General features: G+C 38.5%; 1 protein-coding gene across 9 annotated transcripts in view; it reads right to left on the bottom strand.

Annotated features, from left to right (window-relative positions):
* Positions 1–25624, bottom strand: part of RBMS3 (RNA binding motif single stranded interacting protein 3) — a 1231630-nt gene that overhangs the window by 444355 nt on the left and 761651 nt on the right. For 7 of the 9 annotated variants that reach the window (XM_053929473.1, XM_071222108.1, XM_053929475.2 and 4 more), the window contains one exon: positions 17029–17201. In XM_053929473.1, coding sequence (XP_053785448.1) covers positions 17029–17201 — 173 coding nt within the window. The remainder of the gene's footprint in view (positions 1–17028; positions 17202–25624) is intronic. The other 2 variants (XM_053929480.2, XM_053929477.2) reach the window with 1 other exon arrangement.

Genomic DNA, 25624 nt, shown 5'->3' with positions numbered 1-25624 from the left:
GTTAACAAGCATATAGACACTGCTGTGTGCGTGCGTGTGTGTGTTATGTGCTGATGGGTACTGGCCACAGCACTTGTTTAGGAAAACTATTCACCAGTTTCCAGGTTGCCCCACTACTTTTTGTTCATTAAGTACATGCTTTCCTGATTCCTCCAAAATTTTATTTTATTTTTATTTTGTTTTGTTTTCTATCAGTCATTATGATTTAGGCTTACAGCATCGACCTTTCTCCAGGTTTCAAAGTTGCCTCTATGAACGAGGCATTCAAACAAAAGATAAGTAATATGCCTGCAGTCATTTTAATGTTTTAGCAATTAGTATTAACACCTAGCATTTCTGTGCACAAAGGAATCATAGGATTTTGAATGTAGGTGAAACTACTGTCACTAAAATCCAGGTAAAACTGAATGTCTTACTGGAGATGACAAATGCACTCACTCAGTAAGACTGATTAGTGTTTTAGTACGTGTTATATTATTCAGTAGCAGAAAGCAGAGATCTCAGAGAACTGGAAATCAAACAATGATGTGTTCTGTAACAGGAGTCTAGGAGGTCATAAATCATAGGGGCAATTGAGGCCCAGGTAGATAAAGGGACTTGCCAAGACCATGGAGATGTTTCGTGGCAGAGCTAGGAAAAGGCTTCAGATCTCCCAATTTCCAGCCACTGCACTAGTGGGCAATCCTTGGCCATGTTTTTCCAGACCCAATTTATGTCTCTCAGATACATTTCTGACTGCTCCTTACTGTCCAGTTGGGAACTCTGGGTGGTGGGTACCCACCCCTGATCTGAGAATCCCCTGCCTTGGCCACACCAGGGAGATGCTAGGCTCGCTGTGGCTTGTTGCCTTCTTGGCCCTAGTTCAGGGGCCGTGGTTTCTCAGCTTCTCTACATTTTCCCAGAAAACTCTCTCAACTGAGTGAAATAGCATGAAATACGCTGCTCGCATTTCTGTCAACCCAGGGATGTGAAACGGGAACTCTACCATGACTGTAGTGAAAAATGAAACCTTGGCCCTGACCTGTGTGGCTCAGTTGGTTGGCATTGTCCCACAAAGTGAAAGGTCGCCAGTTCGATTCCCAGTCAGGGCACATGCCTGGGTTGTGGGTTTGGTCCCCGGACAGGCCATGGGAGAGTCAGTGGATCCATGTTTCTCTCCCACTCTTTCTCCTTCCCTTTCCCACTCTCTAAGAATAAATACATAAAAATCTTTTAAAAAACAAACAAAATTTAACTCTGGAGCAACTTGGAAACGCAGCCCCATGTAGTGTCACATTAAACATAGCATCTCAAACTGACCCTCTGGGCCAAAACACAAATGCACATGATGCAATAATATAGAAAATAACTTTTTATAACCTAACAACTGTTTTTGACATATGTTAAGATGAAGCCTAACTTTCTCATCTTACACTAAGAGGATGGCACTTCTGATATTAAAATGAACTTTGGAAAAATGCTAGTGATGATAATTTATGCTACTAGATCTACGTGCTCATAAATAATAGATAGCAGGTGTTTTGTTTGTATTATTGTTTAATGAAATTAAAAGCTGGCAATATATGTTGACCATTCCCTTTTTTTGTTGTTGTTATTTGACTGTTTGCTCTAAATCTGAAAGTCTAGGAATTTTTATTCTATTCTACCCAGAACACTTGGCAATTTATGCAGCCAGTGAGTGATAGAAGGAATAAAATTCTATCAAAGGGCATTTATATCACACTGATAACCAGGAAATAGTAGCTTTCATTTGAAATACAATTTCATATTTTTGGATATGTCATCGTAATTTGAGAGTCATTCATGCTTCTTTTTACAAAGGGAGAAAAGGCATTAACACCAACAAAACACTTTTGCTGAAGCCTTTTATGTCAAATTAGGCACTCAACACTATTTCTTAAGCAGTCACAATGCAAGGTGCTACGTCAACTGCACATTAAAGATATGTTGTTTTGACAGAGTTTTGCAAATAATTAATGTTCTTGCAGTGGCTCAGAAAGTCATTCCTTTGCATCCACTGATAGACGTGTTTATGAGACTGGAGTTTGTAATACAGTTTGGTGTCACCAAGAAAGGATATGGAAGAAATTTTCCCTTTTCCTACATCTGTAAGGATCGCAAGACTCATGCTCTAGGCCACATTTTTTTAAAGAAGGTCTGACTCAACAGCTTATGTGTTTGCTCCAATAGTGAAAACCTGGTAAGACTGAGAAAGCAGACTCCACTGCGTGATTTTGAGTTCCCATTCAGCCGCTTTTAGAATATGTCGGTAGTTTGTAACCTTCAGCAGTTATTTAACCCCTCTGTGCCTCGCTTCCCCTAGACGCAAAAGAGAATTGACAGTTCACTCATTTGGAAGGGAAGAGGTGGATAATTAAATGAAATAATACAGCAGGTCCTCAAATAGTGTTGTTTTGTTCGATGGTGTTTTGCTATGACATGGATGGGAAAATTGTTTCCCAGCTGGAGACTCTGTCTGTGTGGATTTTGTAGATTCTCCCCCCATCTGTGTGGGTTTTTTCTGGAGACTCTGATTTCCTCCTCCATCCCAAAGATGTGCACATGAGGGGAGCTGGCATATCTACAGTGTCCCAGCCTGCATGAGCATGGGGGTGTGCTGCGCCCTGTGATGGAAAGGCATCCTGTCCAGGGCTGGCTCCCACCTCATGCCCTGAGCTGCCAGGAGAGGCCCAGCCACCCATGACCTTGAAGTGTAATAAGTGGGATGGAAAATCATTATCTTACTTGTTTTTATAAATCTTTCTTAAATATACCTATCCCTTACATTTATTTCAATGTTTAATATTAGAATGGTTCGGGGTCTTAATTTAGAAGTCTGGTGGTGCTTTCTGTGACCAGAGATACGCCACAGGGACTAAACTCTTGTTTCTACCCATTAACTTACAGCTGCGATTTTCAGCCTTTTTCATCTCGTGGCACACATAAACTAGTTACTAAAATTCTGCAGCACACCAGAAAATGTATTATTTTTGCCAAGCTGAAAGAAATAATAGGTACAATTTTTATTGATTCGTACCAGGCAGCTATTGTTGCGTTGGCTGTTGTCATTTTTTCATTTGACAAGCTAAAGGAAAAGAGGTCAGTGTCCCTGACTAAATAGTCAGGTACTGAGTGTTTTAAGAATTCTTGTGACACATCAGTGTGCCACGGCACATCAGTTCAAAATCGCTGGCTTACGGCTATGTTGGTTTCATCTTGGATATTGTTTTGCTTAGAGTAGCAGTTTCCAAAAACCGATCAATGACCTTCAGTACAGTTCTGGTAAGCAGGGCCCTGGTTTGCCTGGAACTGGGAGTCAGTCCCCAGGATGTGGGACTTTCATGCTGAAACCGGTTTCAGCATGGACGTCCAGGACAAGTCAGAAAGAGCTGATCGCTCTACCTGTAAAGTGCTTGTAACAGTATCCAGCACAGAGCACTCGCTAAAACAGCAGTTCTCACTCTAAGTGGTATCCTTTTCCCTGGAATTCAAATATGCAATGAATACAAGTGCCTTCATCTTCCACAGAATTAGTGTAAAGTTGTAACCTAGTAAATGCTGCCCTTTCACACACGCAGAGGCAGAGCAGCAAGAACTCATTGTTTATGTAAAGGTTCACAGCAAATCACTTTCTGCTCAGACAAAACGATCCTGGCAGGACAGCGCTCCCTGGAAATACACCTCCTTTCCCGATCTCAGAGGTACTATCCATTATTAGCACAAGATGACTGCCCTATTACATTTTGGAACGGGTTGGGGGGCCTTTAACAGTTCTCTGATAACCTCATTTCTAGCTCTAACTTGCACTGCTTACAGATTTTTTCTGGTTTGTCGTCATGAAAGTATCCTAAGGACACGTCCAATAAAGCACGCAGGTAATGGCCGTGATCACCGAGTCCACCGTGTGGCTGTGCCATGGTTCCCTGTCGAGACATGCAGGCCCTCTGCAGATCACTAGCTTGCCCCGTGATGTTGAAGCAGGAATCAGTGAAACAGGTCAGCGCTCTGTCTCTAACTCGGTTGTGTTCCTAAGATTCCTGTGCAAGAATCTGCAAGGTTTAATCTTTAATGCAACAAATTGGCTCAGTTGCCTTTGAGAACTCATGTGCCGGGCAGCAATTACCAATACCCAAGGTCTGTGTCTTGAATAATGAAGGAAAATGTAAATCAAGTCTGGAAGTAAAGAATCATGGAATGCCAGAGCTAGGAAGGACTTGGGACAGTGTGTTGTGATATCCTTGGATCAAATGACCACTAGCTTCACAAAGAATCTTCACATTGGGAGAAAATTCACTTCCATTAATAAGACAGAAGTTCTTATGAGCATAATACTCACTCCATGCCAGGCCTTATTTGAGTGTTCTTTTGTATATTAACTCATTTAATTTGCTTAACAACCCTCAATGGGAGGGACCATTACTGTACCTATTTGATAGAAAGAGAAACTGAGGACAAGAGAAGTATGTCACTCACCCAAGGATACAGAGCAAATACATGATAGATTTGAGAGGGAACCCAGAGTGGTCCTCGCACAAATACATGTAAAGAGAACAAGGCTATCTGTGCTGAAAACTGGAATAACAGGGTCTCTGTATTTTCCAAAAAAGAAGCTACCCAAAAGCAAGTTTGACATGCATCTGAATTTACATATTGATGAAAGACTAGTTTAATAATTGATATTTTTAAGCACATGCATCCCTGATTCTAATGTTAGTGTAATTATTTAAATAAATAAAAATTTCCAGTTAGCAAAAAAAATTTTAATTGTTTAATACACTGATGAAACACTTTTTAAATGTAGACTTTGTTAGAAAATTCAGTTCCTAAGAACTAATGCCAGCTAACACCAAACTCAACCTGTTCATTCAGCAATAAAACCTAAGTGATATCAGAACACCATTAATTTATGCACATTGACTAGATGACTGTTTCAAACAGCTTTACTGTCTATATTCAAGAGCTAAAAGGCTTATCATTAGTTTGGTTCCAAAACTTCCATTTTATTCTAAAATGCATATCATTATGCCATATTTACGCACTACAACTATAAATGTTTTTCAATTTGCTTTGCACTATAGTTTAATTTTTATCTTTTAGATAGAATCCAGATCATATGTGTTTGTCTTGATACTACGAAGGTTTATAGTAACAATATAGCACTACACAACAGATAGCAATAAGATTGCAAAACAGTACAGGATAATATAAGGTTTCCTGGTTGTGTAGAGATAAAAAAAGACAGGAATAATGTAAACACCAAAATATATGCTTTGCTTGAGTGCAGAACCCTTAAAAAAACAAGTGAACTCTATGTACGTTAGTCCTGTTATATAAATATGAATGGCAATAAAGATTTTTACATTGTATAAATGAATAACAATAACTAGCATTTATTAAAGGTTTAATATGTATCAGTCGCTAATGGCTCAGGCGGTAAATGACTCAACCAAGTTTCCACAACTAGTAAGTGGTTAATTAGAGCCCACCACTGACTCAAAATTCATTGCTATTCTCGTGGTATGATGCTATCTCCTTGCTTTTGTAAGTAGAGGACTTTAAACTGTGAACTTCCTAGCCTGCGACTGTATTTTTAAACAGCTTTTAGAATGATGGAAATGTTTTATAACTTGATTGTCATGCTGGCTACATATGGGTATATGTTTGTCAAAATTCATCAAGTCCTACACTTAAAATGAGTGTATTTAATTTTACTCCTCAATAATGTTGATTTAAAAACTAAACAACAAATCTATTTACAAAAACACTGGGGGCATATTTACTGCACAAGAGACACCACCATGTCAGAGATACAATGAATATAACAGATACAAGGTAAAGCAAATGTTTTTTAAGCTTTCTTTAAGAATAAAATGTAACTATAACTTAATCTCAATCATATAATTAAATGACATATACAAATCATACTACTGCCAATTTTCAGATGAAATGCTGTCATTTTTAATATGACAAACACGGCATATTTCCAGGGAACACGTTCCCGTGTGTTTTTCAATAGTCTCTGACATCGTGGCCCCGGAAGTCAGTTGGTTGCAAAGGGAAGTCTGTGGGAAAATTCCCAAGCCAAAAACCTTCCAGCGAACACCGTTCCACGGGCACAGACTGCATCGGGACCGGAACTAGCAGTCAGCGGCGCACTGGGATCTGCCTGACAGCCGAACCTTTATCGCTCAGGCAAGGATAAATGGTTATTTCCTGTCTCGGTAGCAGTACTGAGTGAGTAAGCAAATTATTGATCCCTATTTAGTTCCTTAAATACATGTGACTCAAGTTATCCTGAGGCTTCCCTCCAAAACTCTCCTTAGAATCTACACAGTAAAAGAGCTTCATGTTCAAAACGTTTCTCCTTTCCCTCCAGTGGTACAACTGGGAGCAGTGCTTAAGACAAAATCCTCCTTCCTATACCTTCCCCTGTGAACTCAAGGGTTTGTCCTAGAACAAGTTTTACGATGTAAGTCCAATAAAATCATTTTTATGGTACTGATGAATGCAGGCTTTTTTCAGTCATTGAATATGTATCAGTTACCACTTAAGCACCTGGAACTGTGCTAGGCATTGATGTACCAAAGGAATAAGAAAAATCTACTGTCATCAAAAACTTAGAGTTAAAAAAGGTGAGAGGGAGAAGAGAGAAGGAGGATGAAAGAGACAGTGATAGAGACAGAAATAGACATAGACAGAAATGACAGAGATAGAAGAAGAGAGAGATGATAGAGACAGAGAGATGGAGAGGAGGGGAAAGGCGAGGAGAGAGAGAGAGAGAGAGAGAGAGAGAGAGAGAGAGAGAGAGAGAATGAATGAATAAACCAGAAGATGAATAGGACAACTTTTCGAAAAGACAACAATTTCAATACAGTTTGGGCACAAAGGAGAGAGACAGACATTTCCATTTGGAAGGACTGTCAGGTAATTGAGGCCCACCGAGTTGTTCAGCTTTTATCTATCTGCAAAGACTGCCCCGGTCAAGCTTGCCCATGGCCTTAATGTTGTCACATCCAAATGTAACTTTTCTGTTGATATATTTCCTAATTTCTCAATTGTATTCAACACACTTGATTATTCTGACTTCTTGAAATACTTTTTTCTCCCAGCTTCTGTAATATCACACTTTTCTGCTTTTTTGGATTTCCTCTATCTCATTGGTTATTCCTTTACAAACATTTTTTTCTTGGCTTCTCGCCATCTCAGAACCTCAGAATATTGAGTAGTGTGACCGCTTTTCTTTTCTTGCTACATATATACTCTATGTATGCATCATAATTAAGAGAGGAAACTATTAAACCAAATGCCTTAATTTAAACACTGGACTTGACAATGACTAGTGTAACCTTGGGAAGGTACTTCACTTCTTTGAGTCATTACTTCTTCATCTTTAAAATGGGGGGTTCTCATGAGGTATAAATAAGTTAACACATGTTTTATGAAGTACTTACATGTAAAATACTTAGAATAATGTTTAGCACATATGAGGCACTTTATTACTATATCAGTACAATGTGATTAAATGCCATTTATAATGCTTAAGAATGCTCATTCTATATATCAGTATTTTAATCTAAACTCTGATTTGGAAACCAGTCACATAACAAATTGCCAACTTACATCTCATTTTAGATGTCAAAGAGGATCTAAAATATAACAAGACTGGGAAGAACTCTTGATTTATCTTCACCCAAAATTGCTTCTTCCACAATCCTCCTACTTGATTAAGGGACTCTATATTCTCTACATACTACATCCAAAATCTTACATTATCCCTAATTTCTCTTTCACTTAACCTTACCACCATGGTCAATTCATCAGTAACGTCTGTCAAAATGATCTCCAAACCATATTCTAAATCTGTCACAACTAACCTCGTCTGCCATCTGACCCCACTCCATGCCATCCCCGCCTCTTTCCTGGACTTCCTCAACAGCCTCTTTGCTCATATTTTCTCTTATACTCCACTAAAATCCACTCTTTATGTAATAGCAAGAATAACTTTTTTAAAAAAGAAATTAATTAGGAAAACAACCCCACTCTTCATACTCTGCTAAGAAAACTTGGCCAATTTTGCCTTGGTATAACTTTTTTATTTGCCATCTCAAGGTCACCTCCCAGTGAGGAAGTTACATACAAACTCCTTTCTATGGCATTTAAACCTTTTAATGGCATAGTCTTATGTTACCTTTTTAAATTATTCATTCCTTCATCTATTGTCTCTCACCATTAGAATGCAAATTCTATGCAGAGACTTACCAGTCCTTAAGCCATCTGCAGTGCTTGGCAAATAGATGACATTCAATAAATATTTTTAAATAAATAAGCAAATAAACTATGACAGCTGTGAAACAGAAGAGATGTTGGATATTATAAACACCAAGTAATTGAAATCTATGTACCTTGGAAACTGTTTCTAGGTTGGGGAAAAGCGTGACTCCAGGTTGGTTTTGTGTGTGTGTGTGTGTGTGCGCGTGCATATGTGTTGTTGTTTTAATGATTGAATGGATAATGGTGCCATTCACAGACAAAAAAAACATTGAAAAAGAAACAATTCCAAGAATAATCTTTTCAGGACATTGAGTTTCATGGTTCTTAAGATTCAAGTTTGGAATTGCCCAGGGAGTAATGAGAGATGGATCTAGGAGTAAAGAAACATATCTGCATGGGGTAGAGATATAGATTTAATAATCTTCAGAATCGTAGGAATTATTTAAGTAGAGAAGAACAGGTAGTGTGTGGAGTGAGAATAGAGGAGGTCAACACTCTGGAAAACACCAAAATATTCCAGAGGCAAATAGAGGAAAATTAAGTTGGAAAAAGGAATCTACAAAAGCTAAGGAGGAGACCCAAAAAAGAGGGACAGGATAGCTAAGGAGGAAGAAAGTTTAGAGAATAAAGGAGAGGTCAACAGGGTCAAGTAACAGAGAGATTGAATAAAATTAGAGCTAAAAAAAGTAGCTAGATTTGGTAATTAGAAGATCACTAGGCACTCTGAAAACCAAGATGCCACCTGAACTTGCCAGAGACCTGCCTTTGAACCCCAAATCCCTCAGAAGTGCAGGCACACAGCAAATCCGCCTGGAATTCAACTTCTCCCAGATCTCCAGGACTTGACTTGGCACATCCAGAGACCGCTGCTCATACCCTTCCCATCCCCCCTTTCTTCATGTGCTACGGCCAACACAGTTCCCTGAGGCACCTGCTGCTCTCAGGGATTTCATTTTTATTTCTCGCATCCATTTCTAGGATAAATGTGAAAGAGTTTTTATCAGCTATCAGCAATTAAAATACATAGATTTTCAAAAACCATGGACATTCAGCAGAATCTTCTTCACCATAGTGAAAACAACATAGTGAAAACAAGTATGAATGAACGGTCAATGAATCACTGGGGCAATAATTTCCAGGATGCCCCCCAGTGCTGCTAATTTTTATAAGAGTCACTAGATTTATATTCAATACACTATAGTCTGTAAAAAAAAGAAATATATATATATATAGAGAGAGAGAAGTTTATTAACATGAGTCAAAATAGGAAGGGTTTCTAGTGTAATCATCAATTAAATGCAAACATTATTTAGAAATGAAATGCTGAAAAAATGATTAGCTTATGAAAATCACATGAAGAAGGAAAGGGAGATCCTTCTAAACTCATTTTGAAAGCAATTTTGGAGATCTATTCTAGGTCTTGATGTTTCACATATAAATCTAAATACCAGCCTTTGATTTTTCACATATAAATCTAAATATCTAATTTTGTAATCAGAAAGTACAATTCATTCTAAAATTATCTTAATAAATTTTATTTTTAAGTCTCATGGTTACTTATAATCAAATTAGTAGCTTCTATGAAATTTCTAGATTCTAAGAAAGTCAGAGTAAGGAAGTTAAGACAAAGGATAAAATTATGTTTTCCGATTAATGTGGGCAGCATTTACTCAAGGGGTTTTCAAACTTTGTTCTATATTAGAATAGCCTAAGCAAGACTGCAAAGTTTTCAGTGTCCAAGCTGACCCCATACTGGTTAAATCTGACTCCTTGGGAGTGAAATTCAGGCACTGGTATTTTTTAAAGCTCCTCAAGGGATTCTCATGAGCAGCCATGGATTTCAGGACTCGTGACTTGCGCTATCCTTGTTCTCGTTAAATGAATGTTTTAATGGATATGAATAAGGGCTTTGAAGTAAGAGCTGGGTTTGGAATCCTGGTGGCTGTATAAACTTGGACAAGACCCTTAACCATCTGAGCTTCAATTTATTCAACTATTACTTGGTAATTATTTTTCCCACCTCATGGTTGTTTTGAACATTAAATAAGGTAATGTAAAATCTTAGCAGAGTACATGGTATGTAATACTCACACAATAAATGTCAATAATACATATAAATTAAAATTTATTATTAGGTATTTATTAATTACACACTATGTCTGGTTTTTAATACATACTTGGCAAATAAAATTGTACCTGAATTCATATATGTATCAAAGTGTCGGCTGTATGCTGACTCTATAAACTCAGGCATCTAGTTTGGGCCTTAAAGGCACTCTCTCATTGAAATTACACAAAGGCAGGGTTCAAAGATCCTCGAATTCACTTTCTACTCACACCTGCCACCACCCAGATTTATGGCACCTCAAAAGCAGCTGCGTAATGTGAGTCCGACTTGCAGAAGAAAGCTCCTAATAAATTTCCCCAGGTCTTATTAGAGGGAACTTTTAAATCTTCAATGACACCGTAAGAAAGAGCTCAAAAAATTTCCAGTCATATTTTTCTTATTTACTCAGTTACTTGGGAGTGCATGATGACTTGTTTTCTTTAGTTGTATCTGAACAGTTTGACAGATTACTGTGACAAGGTTACTTTTAAATTGATAAAAGGTTTGATTGTGTTGGTGCATTTGTCAAAACTGTCTGACACCACGTATAATGGATTCTGCACTCAGGGGCCGGATGGCACTTGAATCAGCTCGTCAGCTATTCAGCGTTCAGAGCTCACCTTAAGGAGACGGCCAAAAGGGGCGGGCAAAAGTCCGGGAGATTAGCTTGGGCAGACCCTCAGCTCTTGAGCACAAACACTCCTGCTTTGTTCTCCTGTTTCACTGTGGGCATTTCTCCTCTCTTGTTAAATGTTAAAGTGACGTTTAGAGCTTCACTGTGAAAGGAGCAGTGCTAGGGTGTCAGAGCTTGAGCAAGGAGAACATTTACAGAGAAAGATGAAAGGCAGAGCAGTGGACTTGCTGGTTTCCCGGTGATGATTAGCAATGCGTGCGCACCTATCCAAGAGCGTCGCTCCTTTGCCTTCATTCTGCGTCCAGTGGCCTTAGCAGCATCATGTTCACTTTGTTACAGGAGAACACTTGGCTCTGTACCTGCACCAGGTTGTTATTAAGCTCCAGATGAGTTAATTATGTGCAAGTGGGGGGAATGTCCAGCTAGGCCTTTCTGAAAGCATCACGTTTGTTAAAACTTGTAAGCTCATGAGAATGATTAGATAAAAGGTATTGTTCACCTGGAAAATATAAACACATTAATGATTTTTCTTTCCATTTAAAATTCGGTCCATTATGTTAAATGTGTGGTTTTAGTTTTTAAGAGCAATTTCAACGTCTTTCAAGGGTATGTTTACAATCATATAATAGGTTTCCAATTTCTTTGAGGGAGGAAATATAGCTTAATATGTGAAAAATAATTATACCGTGAAAAGTAATTTTCCATGAAAATTTTATTGGGTCCAGAAAAGTTCCAATGCTCTCTCTTTATTAAGGAAAATCAATCTTTCCCCACTTACATCTCATCTCCTTGAAATAAGCATAAAAGATGTGTGTATGTGTATATATATTATGTATTTACATACATATATATACACACACACATATAAAAATATATTCCAACTATTGCACCCATGTTTTCCAACTGATAACATAATTGTATAATCAACTGGAGTTTTAGTTTTCATTATTCAGTTGACCCTTGAACACTTTAAGTTTGAAATGCATGGTACCACATATATACGGAATATTTTTCAATAAATATATTGGAAATTTTTTTGAGATTCTCTTACTACCACTGAAGCAATCATATTGATTACACTAGACTACCACAAAGTAGCCATACTGTTGTTCCTTGGTTATCGATGCATGAATACACCTATAAATAAATATGAATTTATTTTCCTTATTATCTTTTCATTTTTGATGATTTTGTTAGGTACACATGTAATACCTACAGTGTTTGTCATCATATATGACAATATTGACATAGATGACAGATTATTTATTTTGTAAACAGATGATAAGCTTATGATATTGATAGATATGGTACTGTACTATAAAAATATTTTCTCTTTCTTATAATTTTCTTAGTAACATTTTCTTCTCTCTTGCTTACTTGTGGTAAGAATAAAATGTATAATGCATATAACGTACAAAATATGTGTTAATCGACTGTTTATGTGATTGGTAAGGCTTCTGGTCAACAGTTGGCTGTCAGTAGTTAAGTTTGGGGGGAGTCAGTTATATGCGGATATTGGACTACATGGGGGATAGTGTCCCTAACCCCCACGTTGCTCAGGGGTCCACTGCATTTGCCTTTAGTGCTTTTAATATGGCAGATATTGAATGTTTAATAGTATATTGAAGACACACTCATGACTGGGTAAGAAAAAGAGACTGAACATCAGTGATTTGGGTCCTGTTTTGTGCTACTTCACTGTTGCTTTGGGAGTTCATTTGGTTAGTTGCCGCTCAAGTCATTGCTTCTTAATAGAAAAATAATGCATATGAAAGAAGACATTTTTCGCCAAACACCATTTTTCCACCACCATAATTATTACTTATCATGTTTGATTCTCTGACCATAAATTATTACTCTTCCAGATCGCGTTTCACCTATTTCTACTCTGGTTGTTCTTTGATTTCATTCATGGGATCCTCTCTTTCCACTCTGCCATTGGAGTTATATTTTTGAAACAAATTCTGTGTTACCTTTCCTGTTTGTGACAATTCAGTGATTTCCTCCATTGCTCTTAGAATTTTAAAAAGCTCCTCACATGATACACAGAGAGATCATCACCTTATTCCTCTCCATGTTTCCAGCTTGTATCACCCCATACTCCAACACTGTCTCTCTGCCATAACCAGATTGGCTTTATTTGCAACCCTTTCATCTTTGCTATGCTCCCGCCAGCCACTGCTTCTACTACACACATGAAGTTCCTTCTGCCTGGAAGGTCCTTTCCTTCCTTCTTTACTTAGTTAAGCCAATTCCTCCCTCTGGTCTTAGCTCAACTGTCACTTTCTCAAAGATGCCTTTGCTCATGGCCCTCTCCAGGTGTAATCTCATGTTACAAAGACTCTTAGCTCCATGCGCACTTATTGCATTTATAGTTTCAATTTTATATCAAATCATATCATTATTTAATTGATGGTCTATTTTGCCTATGGGAGTATAAGCTCTGCTAAAACGAGGCTGGTATCTGGCATGCAACAGAGGTGCTCTGTAAATATTTCTTGATTGAAAACACAATAAAGTTCCTTGAGAATTCTCAAGATGAAGACATTACAAGGTATTTCCTACAAGACACACAATGTAATGTATTCATTCAAAACATAGGTATACCTAGAGATTTTCCACAGAGTGAAGTCATTCGTCATGTCTATTATTTTTTCAGTCTTGGCTTCATCTCTTTTATTTTACTTGCAATTCAAACGTAGGGACTTTGGTGATGAATGTGAATGGAATACCTAGCAATTTGCTAGCAGGTTATTCATTGTGAAATAATGCAATTGCTTTCCTTTAATATCATTTTCTTGCCATTCATTGGTATTAATATGGATATTGCATTTAAATTCCAGATAATTTGATATATCTATATGCCCTTTTTATATATCTCTATTTTCTATCATTTTATTACTCTGGATATAAGCAAGTATTGCATTTTCTATATTATAAGATAATATGAACTCTAAAATACTTATAATTTCATAGAAATAAACATGGAAAATTGATCCTGATAGCAAGTTCATTTAAACCAACAAATATCTGTTTTGTAGATGAAATTATTTTAAAGTGTCGGAGGAGTGATCGAAATGCAAAACGATCTGCACTGTTGGAAGACTGCTAATGCAAAGTAGTAGAGAGCAACGTGAGAGACCAACACTGTCAGAGACAAAGCAGGATTTTACACGTGATCTGCACTGGTCTCGTGCCAAAGGCATCCCTAGCCGTCAGGTCATATTCATGTAGCTGTATCTATTTAGGTTGTAGCCCCAACATGTCTGCACAAGGGACCTGCTGAAAGATATCAAAGGTGTTATTACTGACTAATGAGGTCCTCAGTAAAATATCAGAATTTTAGGATAAAAGGAGTTTAAAAGATTATCAAGTTTCAGTAGATTATTTTACACATGGCAGAAACCACAGTTAAGAAGGGACAAATCGTTTGTCCATGGCCACTACCCAGCTGACGGCACAGCCAGGAATGAAACTGAGATCTTACTGTACAACTATTTCTACTACATTCCCATTGCCTGATCATGTTAGTAAGATTCTATAGGAAAACAAATCTAAGCAATAAACCCCAGGTCTAGACCACATCAGTAGCTGGAGAACCCATAAACATTTTTATAATAACAATAGCATGGGCCACATTTTATTAGCCAGCAAAAATTAACATGAACAAGTAACCATTACCCTCTGTGCACTTAGCATTCTTGAAATTTCTCCAATGCACATAAGAAACATTTACAAAACTTCTTTTCTCCAAAATAATGTTTCTATGTCATTAAATCTCTTTCCTAAATTAAAATGCCAACACAGGCTTTTAGCTAATAATTTTCATTTATATATTTCTGGCAACATCTTCTCTTTTTTGCAGAAATAGACATTGATACAGAATTTTATAGTATAATGCTCTATCAGTGGTATGTTTATAAACTAGCTCTCTCTAAAAAAAAAGAGAAAGAGAGAGAAAAACTTTTTTTAATGCTCTGATTTGTAGGGCTCCTTTATTCCTGTGACATAAATACTCCCACCATGGCCAACTTCCAGATAGTGAGTTTGTAACAAATCATTCATAGAATTCCAGAATATTTAACAATTGGCTCTAGTGCACTGATCAGAGGCAGCTCCAGCACACCACTGACAATACAGGTAACCTCCTCTTATGAGAGGATACCGAGGATCAAAAAGAATCAATGATCTGCCTCAAGATCATACGGTAGCTGTACAGGTTGTAATACACAGAAGTCAAACTCAACAACCTTCATATAATGTATGAAGATTGTCGAAGGAGCAAGTGAAAATGTATGCATAAGAAATAGTCAGTGATCTTCATATTATTGTACAGAGACATGAATCCCCCAAATCCACCAATATCAACAGCCCCATGGAGCCTGTGAGAAATGGGTGTGCTTGGGCTCCTCCCCAGGCTGAGTGAACCAGAATGTCTTGGGCCCCAGAAATCCGTGTTGCAATGAGTGCCCTGACTAGTATAGAGCAATGGGCAACCATCTTTCTGTACCATCCAATATTTTTTTATGAATGAGATTCACATACAAAACAAAGTTAATAGCCACCCTTCTTTCTCACATCAGATTTCATTACAGGAGATACTTCATTTGAAGCTTCTAACATAAAAGTCTGGAATCTTTCACATTTTCCAAGACCTTGTTTTTAAAAATGGTTTAGATTTTTCTAACAGCAAGAACAACAACAACAAAAAGTGAGTGATTTACCTTCTAATTCTCAGCCTCAACATTTTATAGACCAAACCCTAACATAGTCACATCTTTGCCATGGCACCTTTTTGTCCTTTTTTTTTTTTTTCAAAACTGCTTCTAAATAATTTTTTTTCAAAGTGTCCCCACCCTAATTCACTTACTGCCTCGTCAACTGGTTATATAGTTATGTATTTGTGTTTTGGTTTATCTGCCACTTCCTGTTGTTTTGATGTTTGTTCCCAATCTTAAAAACCAGAACAAAGACAAATAAATACTGTCTGCTTTGTTTTTTTCTTCCAATATTTTAGAGGTTGGAAAATTTACAAAATAAATATCCTCTCAACCTCCTTGTAAAAGCATTGCAAAAGAGAAAAAGAAAACTTGAGTAATATTTTCCCCTAATTTAAAAATACCCAGCTAAGGCACACTCAAATAACAAATAGCTGAGCTGATATTACTTTGAAAATCATCAGGCAACAATACAAATCTATGATCCTTAATTTATTATCCATTATTAGTTATATTTGGAGGGTAAACTTAAATATGTTTAATTTATACCCTAGTTTTTCTTCAGATCATATAAATCTTTTGCCTTTTTAAATACGTTTAGTTTATGTTCACAGAAATGAGAGAGTTAATAATATGTGTTGGTAGATAAGAGAAAAATGAAACCATTTTGGAAGGGCATTTAATTACTACCATATTCCCAAGAAAATATAAAGCTACTTAGCAGTTCTTGGCCTCGGTGGAAAATAGCTTTACTGAACTTGGAAGTAGATGTTTTCAAGGCAACTAGAGAATTTGCCTTAGAATTCTCCAATTGCCTTGTTCCCATCAAACTGAGATTTACCAAGAACTTGCCAGGAAATCTTTGCAACACAGGAGATAACCAACCTGAAATCTGCCACATTCTCTGAGTTTTTGTTATTTCTCGCACTAATATTTCAGGGGGGAAAAAGCAACTTTTTTCATGAGATTCATCACTGACTCCATCAGCCATAAGGTTTGAGGGCTCCACTCAGTGCTTGCCCATCAGCTTTCTGGTTGATACCTGCATTTCAGCCAGTATGCCCATGTATGCCTGCTGAAGAATCTCCACTTCCCCACCGTGAAATGAACCAATTTTATTACCTAAAGTCAGCTGAACTTAGAACTCAAATTTAAATCCCATTCACACAACAGAGTCTTGCTCACTGAGACCCCAATGAATGGGTGTATTGGGAACAAGAGCCAAGCGCTGTGTGGTCTGGGCCCAGGTAGGCGAGCATGTGGGTGAGAAACGGTGCATAGAGCAGAAGGGCACTTACGGTTGGCACAGCTTGATTAGGTCCTGGTCAGTGGTGCCTGGTGGAAGGCCTCGAATGTACAGGTTGGTTTTACTCAACTGTTCCCCGCTGCTGTTGTTGCTGCTGTTGTTGCTGCTGCTGTTTGTGCTGGGGCTGGGAGGAGCCATGGGGTGGGGAGCTGGTGCATAGGACTGCTGGAAACAGAAAAGGCTGTTACTGGAAAAACAAAGCCAGCACCTAGTCCCAGGCCAGCAGAGCACCTCGAAAGCAATGCAAATGTCTCGGCCTCTCCAATCCACACATGCACACACACTTCTACATATCACTATTCTGTGCGCTTCTGAGAACATGTCTGATGCTTTCTCCCCTTTCTGGCCCTGTACTCGGATCAGCAAAGGTTGCCATAAAGGGGACAAAGATAAGTTCCAAGGTGCTCCTGACAGTAGCCTATGGCCTCTGGGTGTGTCCACTGTGATTTTCCCTAGACCCACAAAGTAGCGTGTCGTCTCCCTTTCTGACAAAAAAAAACATAGTTCCTTCCCTCTTGACACCAAAGCTCTGTCTAGCACAGCTTCAATAGCCAATCATCTTTGGTTTGCTTCTACTTCTTATTTCCTCCTTTCTTCCCAAGCAACTTCTTTATATTGTTTCCTCAGCACGACTCTCCAGCACAATTCCTGATACAACCCTGGTCAGGGCAAACACTCCTATAAGAATCAACCAATGAATGCATACACAGAACGACAAATCAACATGTGTCTCTGTCTCTCTCTCTCTTTTTCTCTCTAAAGTCAATTAAAAAAAATCACTCTGTAAATAGTGATTCTATTAATAAACAAATGAATGAATCTATCTCATCTCCTCCCCCTTTCCCAAACTTGCTTCTTCATGGTGAAAAATACTTTGTTAGCAAGACTCGGCCACCACTCTCTCACTGCTCAGTCAAGATTCCCTTTATTTTACGCTAATCCAGAGCCTCAACCTAGGCACCACTAACAAAGTGGACAGGATAATCTTTGTAGCTGGGGCTGTCCTGTTCATTACAGGGTGGTAGCAGCATCTTTGGCTTTTACCACCAGAGTCTAGTAGCACCCATCTCCCAGTTATGACACCCAAAAATGTCTTCATGCACTGCTAAAGTCCCTGGGGAATAAAATATCCCCCAGTAGAGCATTACTTCTCTATTTATGACAAAACAGAAATGATAAAATGACCTCCAGCGACTTGGAATATACAATCTGAGAGTCATTCTAATTATACATGGCAAAATTAGTAGATACGTTACTTCTTTTTCATGCAAGCATATCTTCAAAAGTTCTAAAATTACACTGACTGCGTTGGAGTCCCTGGAGTCTCTCATTGGCTGTGTGACCTTTGAATGGTACCTTAACCTCTCTGAGACTCGACATTCTCATTAATGTGAGGAAGATAAAAATAGTTCTCTCCTGCGTCATAGGGTTTTTACCAAAACTCAATGAGCCAATGCAATCAAAATGGCTCCTGAAATTAGTAAATATACAATAAATGTTAACAATAACAAAAATGTAATATTAATAATAAATAATGATAATGATAACATTTTTCACTCACATTTGTATTGCCAGTGACATTGGTCTATATAACTATCCCAGATATTCTCAGCCATAACCCAGAGTGCTACCTAAAGACACAATAAACACATTCATCAGATTCCCGCGGGGGACATGTTTGGCTGAATTTTAACCTGAAGACGTATTAGCTGTTTTATCAGCAGTGGGAGGTATGTACCCTTCAAACATCAAGTTGGTGCTTAATAAATAGTTAGGCTGCATGATGTACAATAAAAATTGAATAAACACACCTTTGACCCACACGAGAGGCCATATTTTAGTAGTCTCCAGCCTTGTTTCCTGCTATAACAGTCTGTTTAACATGTATTTCTAGGATTTCGGATGTTCCCCAGTCCGCCTTTCCAACTGACGCTAAGACAATGCCTCTTACATGCCATTTGTCAAAGTGCAGCTCGTTCTATCTGCTCTCATTGCCGACTTTCCACTCCAGCCGCCCATCACAACTCTCCCATTTTATTCCATTGCTGTCTTTCTTCCAGCCTCCGTGCTAGAAACCTTGCTGTTAGCTTCATCTGTTTCCTAATCCTAGATCTCAAAATACAATCAGCTACCAAAATCTCCAAGAGATTTCTACAATTATCCTTTCCTCTGAATTCCCACTTTTTCTTTAGGCCAGCATCTGAACCACCTCCTATGTAAAGGATTTCAAACTTCCTATTGCCTTCCCTTCCCTCGGGCTTTCCTCTTATTAACTGTGGGTTGTGGGGAGTGGGAAGAAGAAGACAGAAGAGTCAAATGCAAACACGAAGTGGCCAAGGTGCATTAGGCATTTTGTTTAAGAAATGGGGAGGTGACAGGGGAGGAACGGCAGGAGTGAAACCCAGAGCCTCTTTTTAACCCTTCTCTGAAACAAACATTTTCCCAACCGTATCTTCAGTATTAATTTGTTACCAACATTTTTAATGTGGGATTTTAAAATGAATTACTCAGGACAATATTTTCTGTTCCCTATATTAAATAAAATGTCATATATTCATTGCCTTTTGGAATTTAATAACTGCATAAAGATTCTTGGCTGGCACGAAAAGCCATTCCTTCTTGACCTAATAATTGTGTTTCATTCCTGAGACACCCCATAACCCTTAAGCTCTACCTCTTTACAAACCCTGCACTTAGTAGGTGTTCAATACATCCTGGCTGAAGTAGCATCCTGGTGTCGTGAGTCTCACAACGGGACAGATGGTATATACTTTTACTTCTCATGTGCTTCCTTCTCTTAAATTTCCCAGGGCTTTTTTTTTTTTTCCTTCTTTTTACCACTTTCACCTCCCCTCCCTCTAAATTCTTTGAATTCCATTCTGGACTCAGGCTTCTTTTAAAATGAGGCTTTGTTTAAAGCAGTTGTTCCTACTGTCTAGCCTTTTAAACCACCAGAGAGCCAGAAAAATGTCTGTAGCGTTAGAGATCACAGATCAGATGGGCCAGTTCAGACTGAACCCTTGACTGATCAAATAAGAAAGCACCAACTACAAGATGATCAATAGGTGTTTACTTAATTCTTTTGTTTTGCCTCAGGGGTCTTTGCATAACTGGAACACCATTTAGTAAATTGCATGGTGCCTAAAACAATAAATGTGCCCTGCAAAGGGCCCAATGTATTCACTGGGAAAAAAATTAAACAAAACAGTCAAAAGCAAATCAAAGCTGGAATGAGTAGCAGGAACTTGTGTGCCTGGAAAGAGGGTATGTAATTTATAAATAGGAGTGGAAGCACCAGACTATTGTGGAGAAAGGATGTATTTCAAAAGCCCTTTGAAAACCTACACAAAGGTGGTTTTTTTTTTCCTCTGTCATAGTCTTGTTTGTGAGTTCTAGAAATTCTGCTGAAAGAGGTAGACTTTCCCAATGTTACTGAACCAATTAATCCATAGGTTTTAAGACCCAGTGCTGACACACTTCCTAACTCTTCATACTTCATTTATGTGTTGACGATGCACTGAGTGACTCAGGTAGGAGTCTGCATTGTAAATCATTCTCTGACTTTGAGAATTATAAATTCCTTCCTCTCCACCCATTTGCAAAATACACATCTTTTAATCAACAAAACATTGGCTGAATGTTCTGGGGATGTCTGACAAATGCGCAGGCTGAAATGAATTAATTTGTGAAAAGCAAAAGAACTTTTGTATGCTCTGGCTGCCAAAGAAAAATGACTAAAACTACAGCATCTTAAAAAAAAAAGCATCAATAATCTTCAGGGGTTAATAGTTCAAGCAGCCACTTTCCTGATTAAAAGTGGTTAACTGTGACTGATTCCTTTCTCAATTCCTTGTCTTTAAATGAACCCGGAATTTTATCATTGATTAGCTTTTAAATCAGTTTGAGGCACTGAGGAAGAACTTTAAAAATGTTAGTAAAAAGAATATTTTCCTTCAGATGAAACTGACTCTGCTATATTGCTCAAAGTCACGCTTTATAAATCCTGTTTAGGAGCGGTGAGGACTTGTGGTCTGGGGTTACTCAACACTGTAACACTGAGCTGCAACAGGGCAAGGGGGTGCCATGAATTCACAGTGTCAGGGGTTAAAACCAGTTGAAAAGGCAGATTTTCAAAAGAAGGGTTTGGGATGGCACTGGATTGTGGGGGGATAGAGGACTTCTCTCGAAACTGTGTATGCTTGGCAAGCGTACAAATTTTCCGTAGATGTTTATTCATGGTGGCATCGCTGGGGGGTCTGGGAGGGATTATTATGGGATGGGGGCTAACGCCTTCTTAGCCACACATTGGGGCGGCTAAATCAGGGAATTAGTATCAGTGTCCTCTTTAGCAGATTCAGTAAAATGACTCGGCATCCATTTTTGAAGATGTTATTCTTAAGACAAAGATTCGAATAGCCATAGGTAACATTTAATGTATGCTTGCTCAGCATCTTATATGTTGTCTTCCCAACAGTCTACTGAGGCAAATGATATCCATCTCAGTTATCCAACAAGAAAACTGAGGCACAGAAAGGGCACCTGACCTTCTCAAGGTCACATTGGAGCCCCAATGTGAACTGAGGGAGTCTGACTCTAGAAGCCACACAGAACCCACCACGCTACAGAACTTCACCTCTTAATGATGGGGGCGCCCATAAAAACCCAAGGAGCTGCAGGGCAGTGAGTCCCGCAGGGGGACATGGTAGGAGCCTGGTGAGGCCCCTATAAGGGGGGAAGGAAAGAACGATGATGATAAACAATGCACAGTCAAAATGAAGGTTAACAAGCTCTCTCCCTCTATCAGAATTTAAATAAGGTCAATCTAAAAATTTAATTTCGAAAGGGAAGTGACCGTCAGAAGCAAGCATGTTATGAGTTTTTCAAGTAATGACAAACTAGTGGGGTTCATTTGTCAAGATTCATGGTTTGTTATTTAATAACAGGAAAATGAACTGCCTTGTAGATCATCCTAAACAGCTGATTCATTTCGTGTGCTTTGTTAATATGCCTCATTTTTCAAGTTTGAAAAGTGAACCAACCGGGTCCTCCTACATTCTTGTAAAATGTGTGGTTTGTGCGTGTACATTGGGAGGGAGGTTCATTGTGCAACTTTTTACTCCCTGTGTGTTTTGGAGGTAAACTGCAAATTGTGTTTTTGTTTGTTTTAACAGAAAACACTTGGTACATCCAATAAATGTTGTTCACACATCAGTAGGGTAAAGTAAATCATTAAAAATCATGTTTTATACAATGTCAAACTACATTAGATGAACCACTGTCTAAAGACAGGGCTGTGATATTTAGATACTAGCCAGACAGTTTTAAACCAGGGTTCTCATCTTAGGCACTATTGACATTTTGGACAGAATAATTCTCTGCTGTGGGGGGCTGTCCTGTGTGTTGTAGAATCTTTAACAGCACCCCTGTCTTCTCCCACTAGATGCCAGTTGTACTACCCCCTCATCATGATGTGGAAACTAAAAATGTCTCCAGATATTGCCAAATGCTCCCTAAGGGGGTGAAACTGCCTCTGGTTAACAATCAGAGCTTTAAACAGATCCAGCCAAGTCTCTTTGAAGAACAATACAGTACCCCTCATTGAATAATGATACTAACCCGACTGCACTGAAAAACCCCACTGCCTAACCAAAGTTCAAGTTCTTACCCTTAAGTACACATGACATCACCACCCCATGCCTCCACCCTGTGCAACTAAGATGTCGATATGTCACATTTCATTAGCAAGGAGAATAGCTCTGAAACATACTTCTTCCTCTGATTGAAACCATAACTCTTTTACAAAGAGAATTTAAAATATTTTTTGCATGCAATTCCCCTTGGCTGGGAATCACAGAGCCTGGATGCCAAACTGCAGACAATTCTATTGCCGGCATCTGGTGGCTGGCAGGATCCTGAAGCAGTTGGTCTGGTGGTTTTGGCGTAGCCTTGGACTGCATCACGCAGCAGTCTGTTTTGCTGATGGGCTCCCCAATTTGTTTTTATTCATCTTCAGTGCAATAGAATTTGTACTCTTTCATCCGTTCAAGGGGAAAGCCCTGGATAAAGGCTCTCATGGGACTGACATGCCAACTCTTTCACTATCCAAAAATGAATATAAACCGCATTCCTGTCTTAAATCATACATTATTTAGCCTGCACGTACACATGTAATCCATTGCTCGGGGGATAACACTGCTGCAGGCTATTGGATTCCTCTCTCAGACAGTGTAATCGCCACATGACCTTGCTTCTGCACACCTCTCCTCTAGTATCAACACAGCATGAGAGGGGGGACATGGAAAAAACTGCGGCAATCACTGGAGTGTCTATAATAGACTCAGATGAGTGTGAATATGAATATTGTCCATGCAAGCAATAACAAATGCAGCTAAATTAATATTTAAGGCAAGCCATGCAATTTTAGCCAGTTTCATCAACCACACACATTATCACTTTGCGATTTTATACTAGGCAATTGCCTCTCCATTATGTAGAATATGACTATAGAAAACAATTGTTTCGATTACGCCTTTTCTAATGGAGTTTGGTAAAAACCTGCCCTACTTCTCTCTCTTGCTACCCACAGCTCGGATATGGAAATGAGCAATAAAGGACACAATTCTGCACAAAAGGCAATCATTTGCACATTCTCTGCCAACTGGTCTAGGTAATAGCTGCTGTCAACAGTGGTAATACGGTGTTGAGAGCTCCAGATTGCCCGCTGAGAGTCCTGGTTTGCCACTAACTGGGCACTTAAATGTCTCGTCATAAGAAAAAGAGAGATGTTGATGATCTCACCTCTTAGGACTGTCACGAGGCTGTACTATATAAGTGACATATAAAATATTTAGTGCAGCGTTTGGCACAGAGTCAATATCCAATCAATATTTTTTGTTGCTATCAATTGCATCAACATCAGCATGAGGCAGATCCGTACAATACAATTTGCTTTCTCAGCCCTAGTTGGAAGAAGTTACCTTTCAGGGGGAGCTAGAAGAGTTCATCATTTATTGTTTTTAAGCATGGGAGTCACTATTCTTGAGATGAAACTATGTCATCAGAACTGCGGTTTGCCATCTTCATCAAGAACCAAAAAAGCAATAACCAAGCAGTGATGAAACAATCCTTGTGGATGGAATGGCTAATTAGTTTCAAGGTATTTACAAGTCACTACTGGGGTTTTATTAAAATTCTGTTAGGATGAGATTCACTTTTGCTCTAAATCTTAGTTTTGAAAAGCTCAGCAGATTGCATAATTACACAACCCTCTGTATTATTTATAACTAGGCTTAATCTGAAGTCACTGAATTCCATTCAGAGGTTTAGATATTAAATGACATTTAAAATGCACGTACTTAAAAGCACGAATTAGTTATTGTTCATTTTAAGCACCGATAAACCAATTTCATTAATAAATTTATAAGCTAGAGAAGAGGGGCTGCTATAAATGATACCAATAGCCTTTTATAAAGATTGCTCAATTTTCCAAATGCCAGTGCCATATGGTCTCCGCCTAACCCTTCTGTATTTGACCAACTCTTTATCTCTTTAAAGAAAAACACAAAACACACTTCAAAATGTGAGGTGCTTGTGGCGTTCATTTGAACAATCAGGTCTATACTTTGCAAACAACCCAAACAGCTCATGTTTCCAATACTGATAATTATTGGTTCCTGCAAGAAAAAAAAAAGCAAAAAAGCAAAAAAGCCATGATTGGTTCCCTAGGTATGGATTACCATACCATGTCTGCTACACTATAACAGTAATTGACAGAATTCTGCAGAAGTACCAAAAGTGACTGTGATCCCTGTATAAGACTACTCCTTTGTTTGTCCCAGGAATACCTGCAGGATGATCCAAACTTTTGGCTTCCTGGGCCACCCTGGAAGAAGAAGAGTTGCCTTGGGCCACCCATTAAATACATTGTGACACCTAATCACAAAAAAAAATCTCATAATGTTTTAAGCAAATTCATAATTTTGTGTTGGGCCACATTCGTAGCCATCCTGTGCCACATTCAGCCCACGTGCCATGGATTGGCCACCCCTGAGAGACCCACTCAAATGTCTGCTTTATGATGAGCAAGAATCACTGGGGAAAGAATGACAATCCAGAACAGGTCACCATCAACTGTTTGGGGAGAGCTCTGGGCTACTGGGTCAGCTTCTCAATTCAGAATGCAATCAGAAAGAAAGAGGAGATCTTGTGAAGAGCAAAACAATTACACTTGAGTTGCATTCTTATACCTTATAAGATACAAAGGGGGAAGGGTTTTTAGGAACATGTATAAGGGACACATGGACAAAACCAAAGGGAGTTAGGATCAAGGGTGGGCAGTCAGAATGGCTGGCATGGCGGGGGGGGAAGTGGAGACAACTGTACTTGAACAACAATTAAAAAATGTGAAAAAATATTACAAATTAAAAATAATTGTTTACTTTTGTTTTCTGTAATCTCTATTGACTCTCTTCCTAATTGTTTTATAATCTTCTATATTTCATAGTCCAATATAGTCTTTATTTCCCTAAAATTATAATCAGTAGTATTGCCAACAATTAGTTCCCCTAGCTTTATCTGATATGCTGACC

Source organism: Desmodus rotundus, chromosome 8, assembly GCF_022682495.2.
Source record: "Desmodus rotundus isolate HL8 chromosome 8, HLdesRot8A.1, whole genome shotgun sequence".
Classification (NCBI taxonomy): Eukaryota; Metazoa; Chordata; class Mammalia; order Chiroptera; family Phyllostomidae; genus Desmodus; species Desmodus rotundus.
The sequence above is the reverse complement of the archived record's forward strand: the minus strand, read 5'-3'. Positions and strand labels throughout refer to the sequence as shown.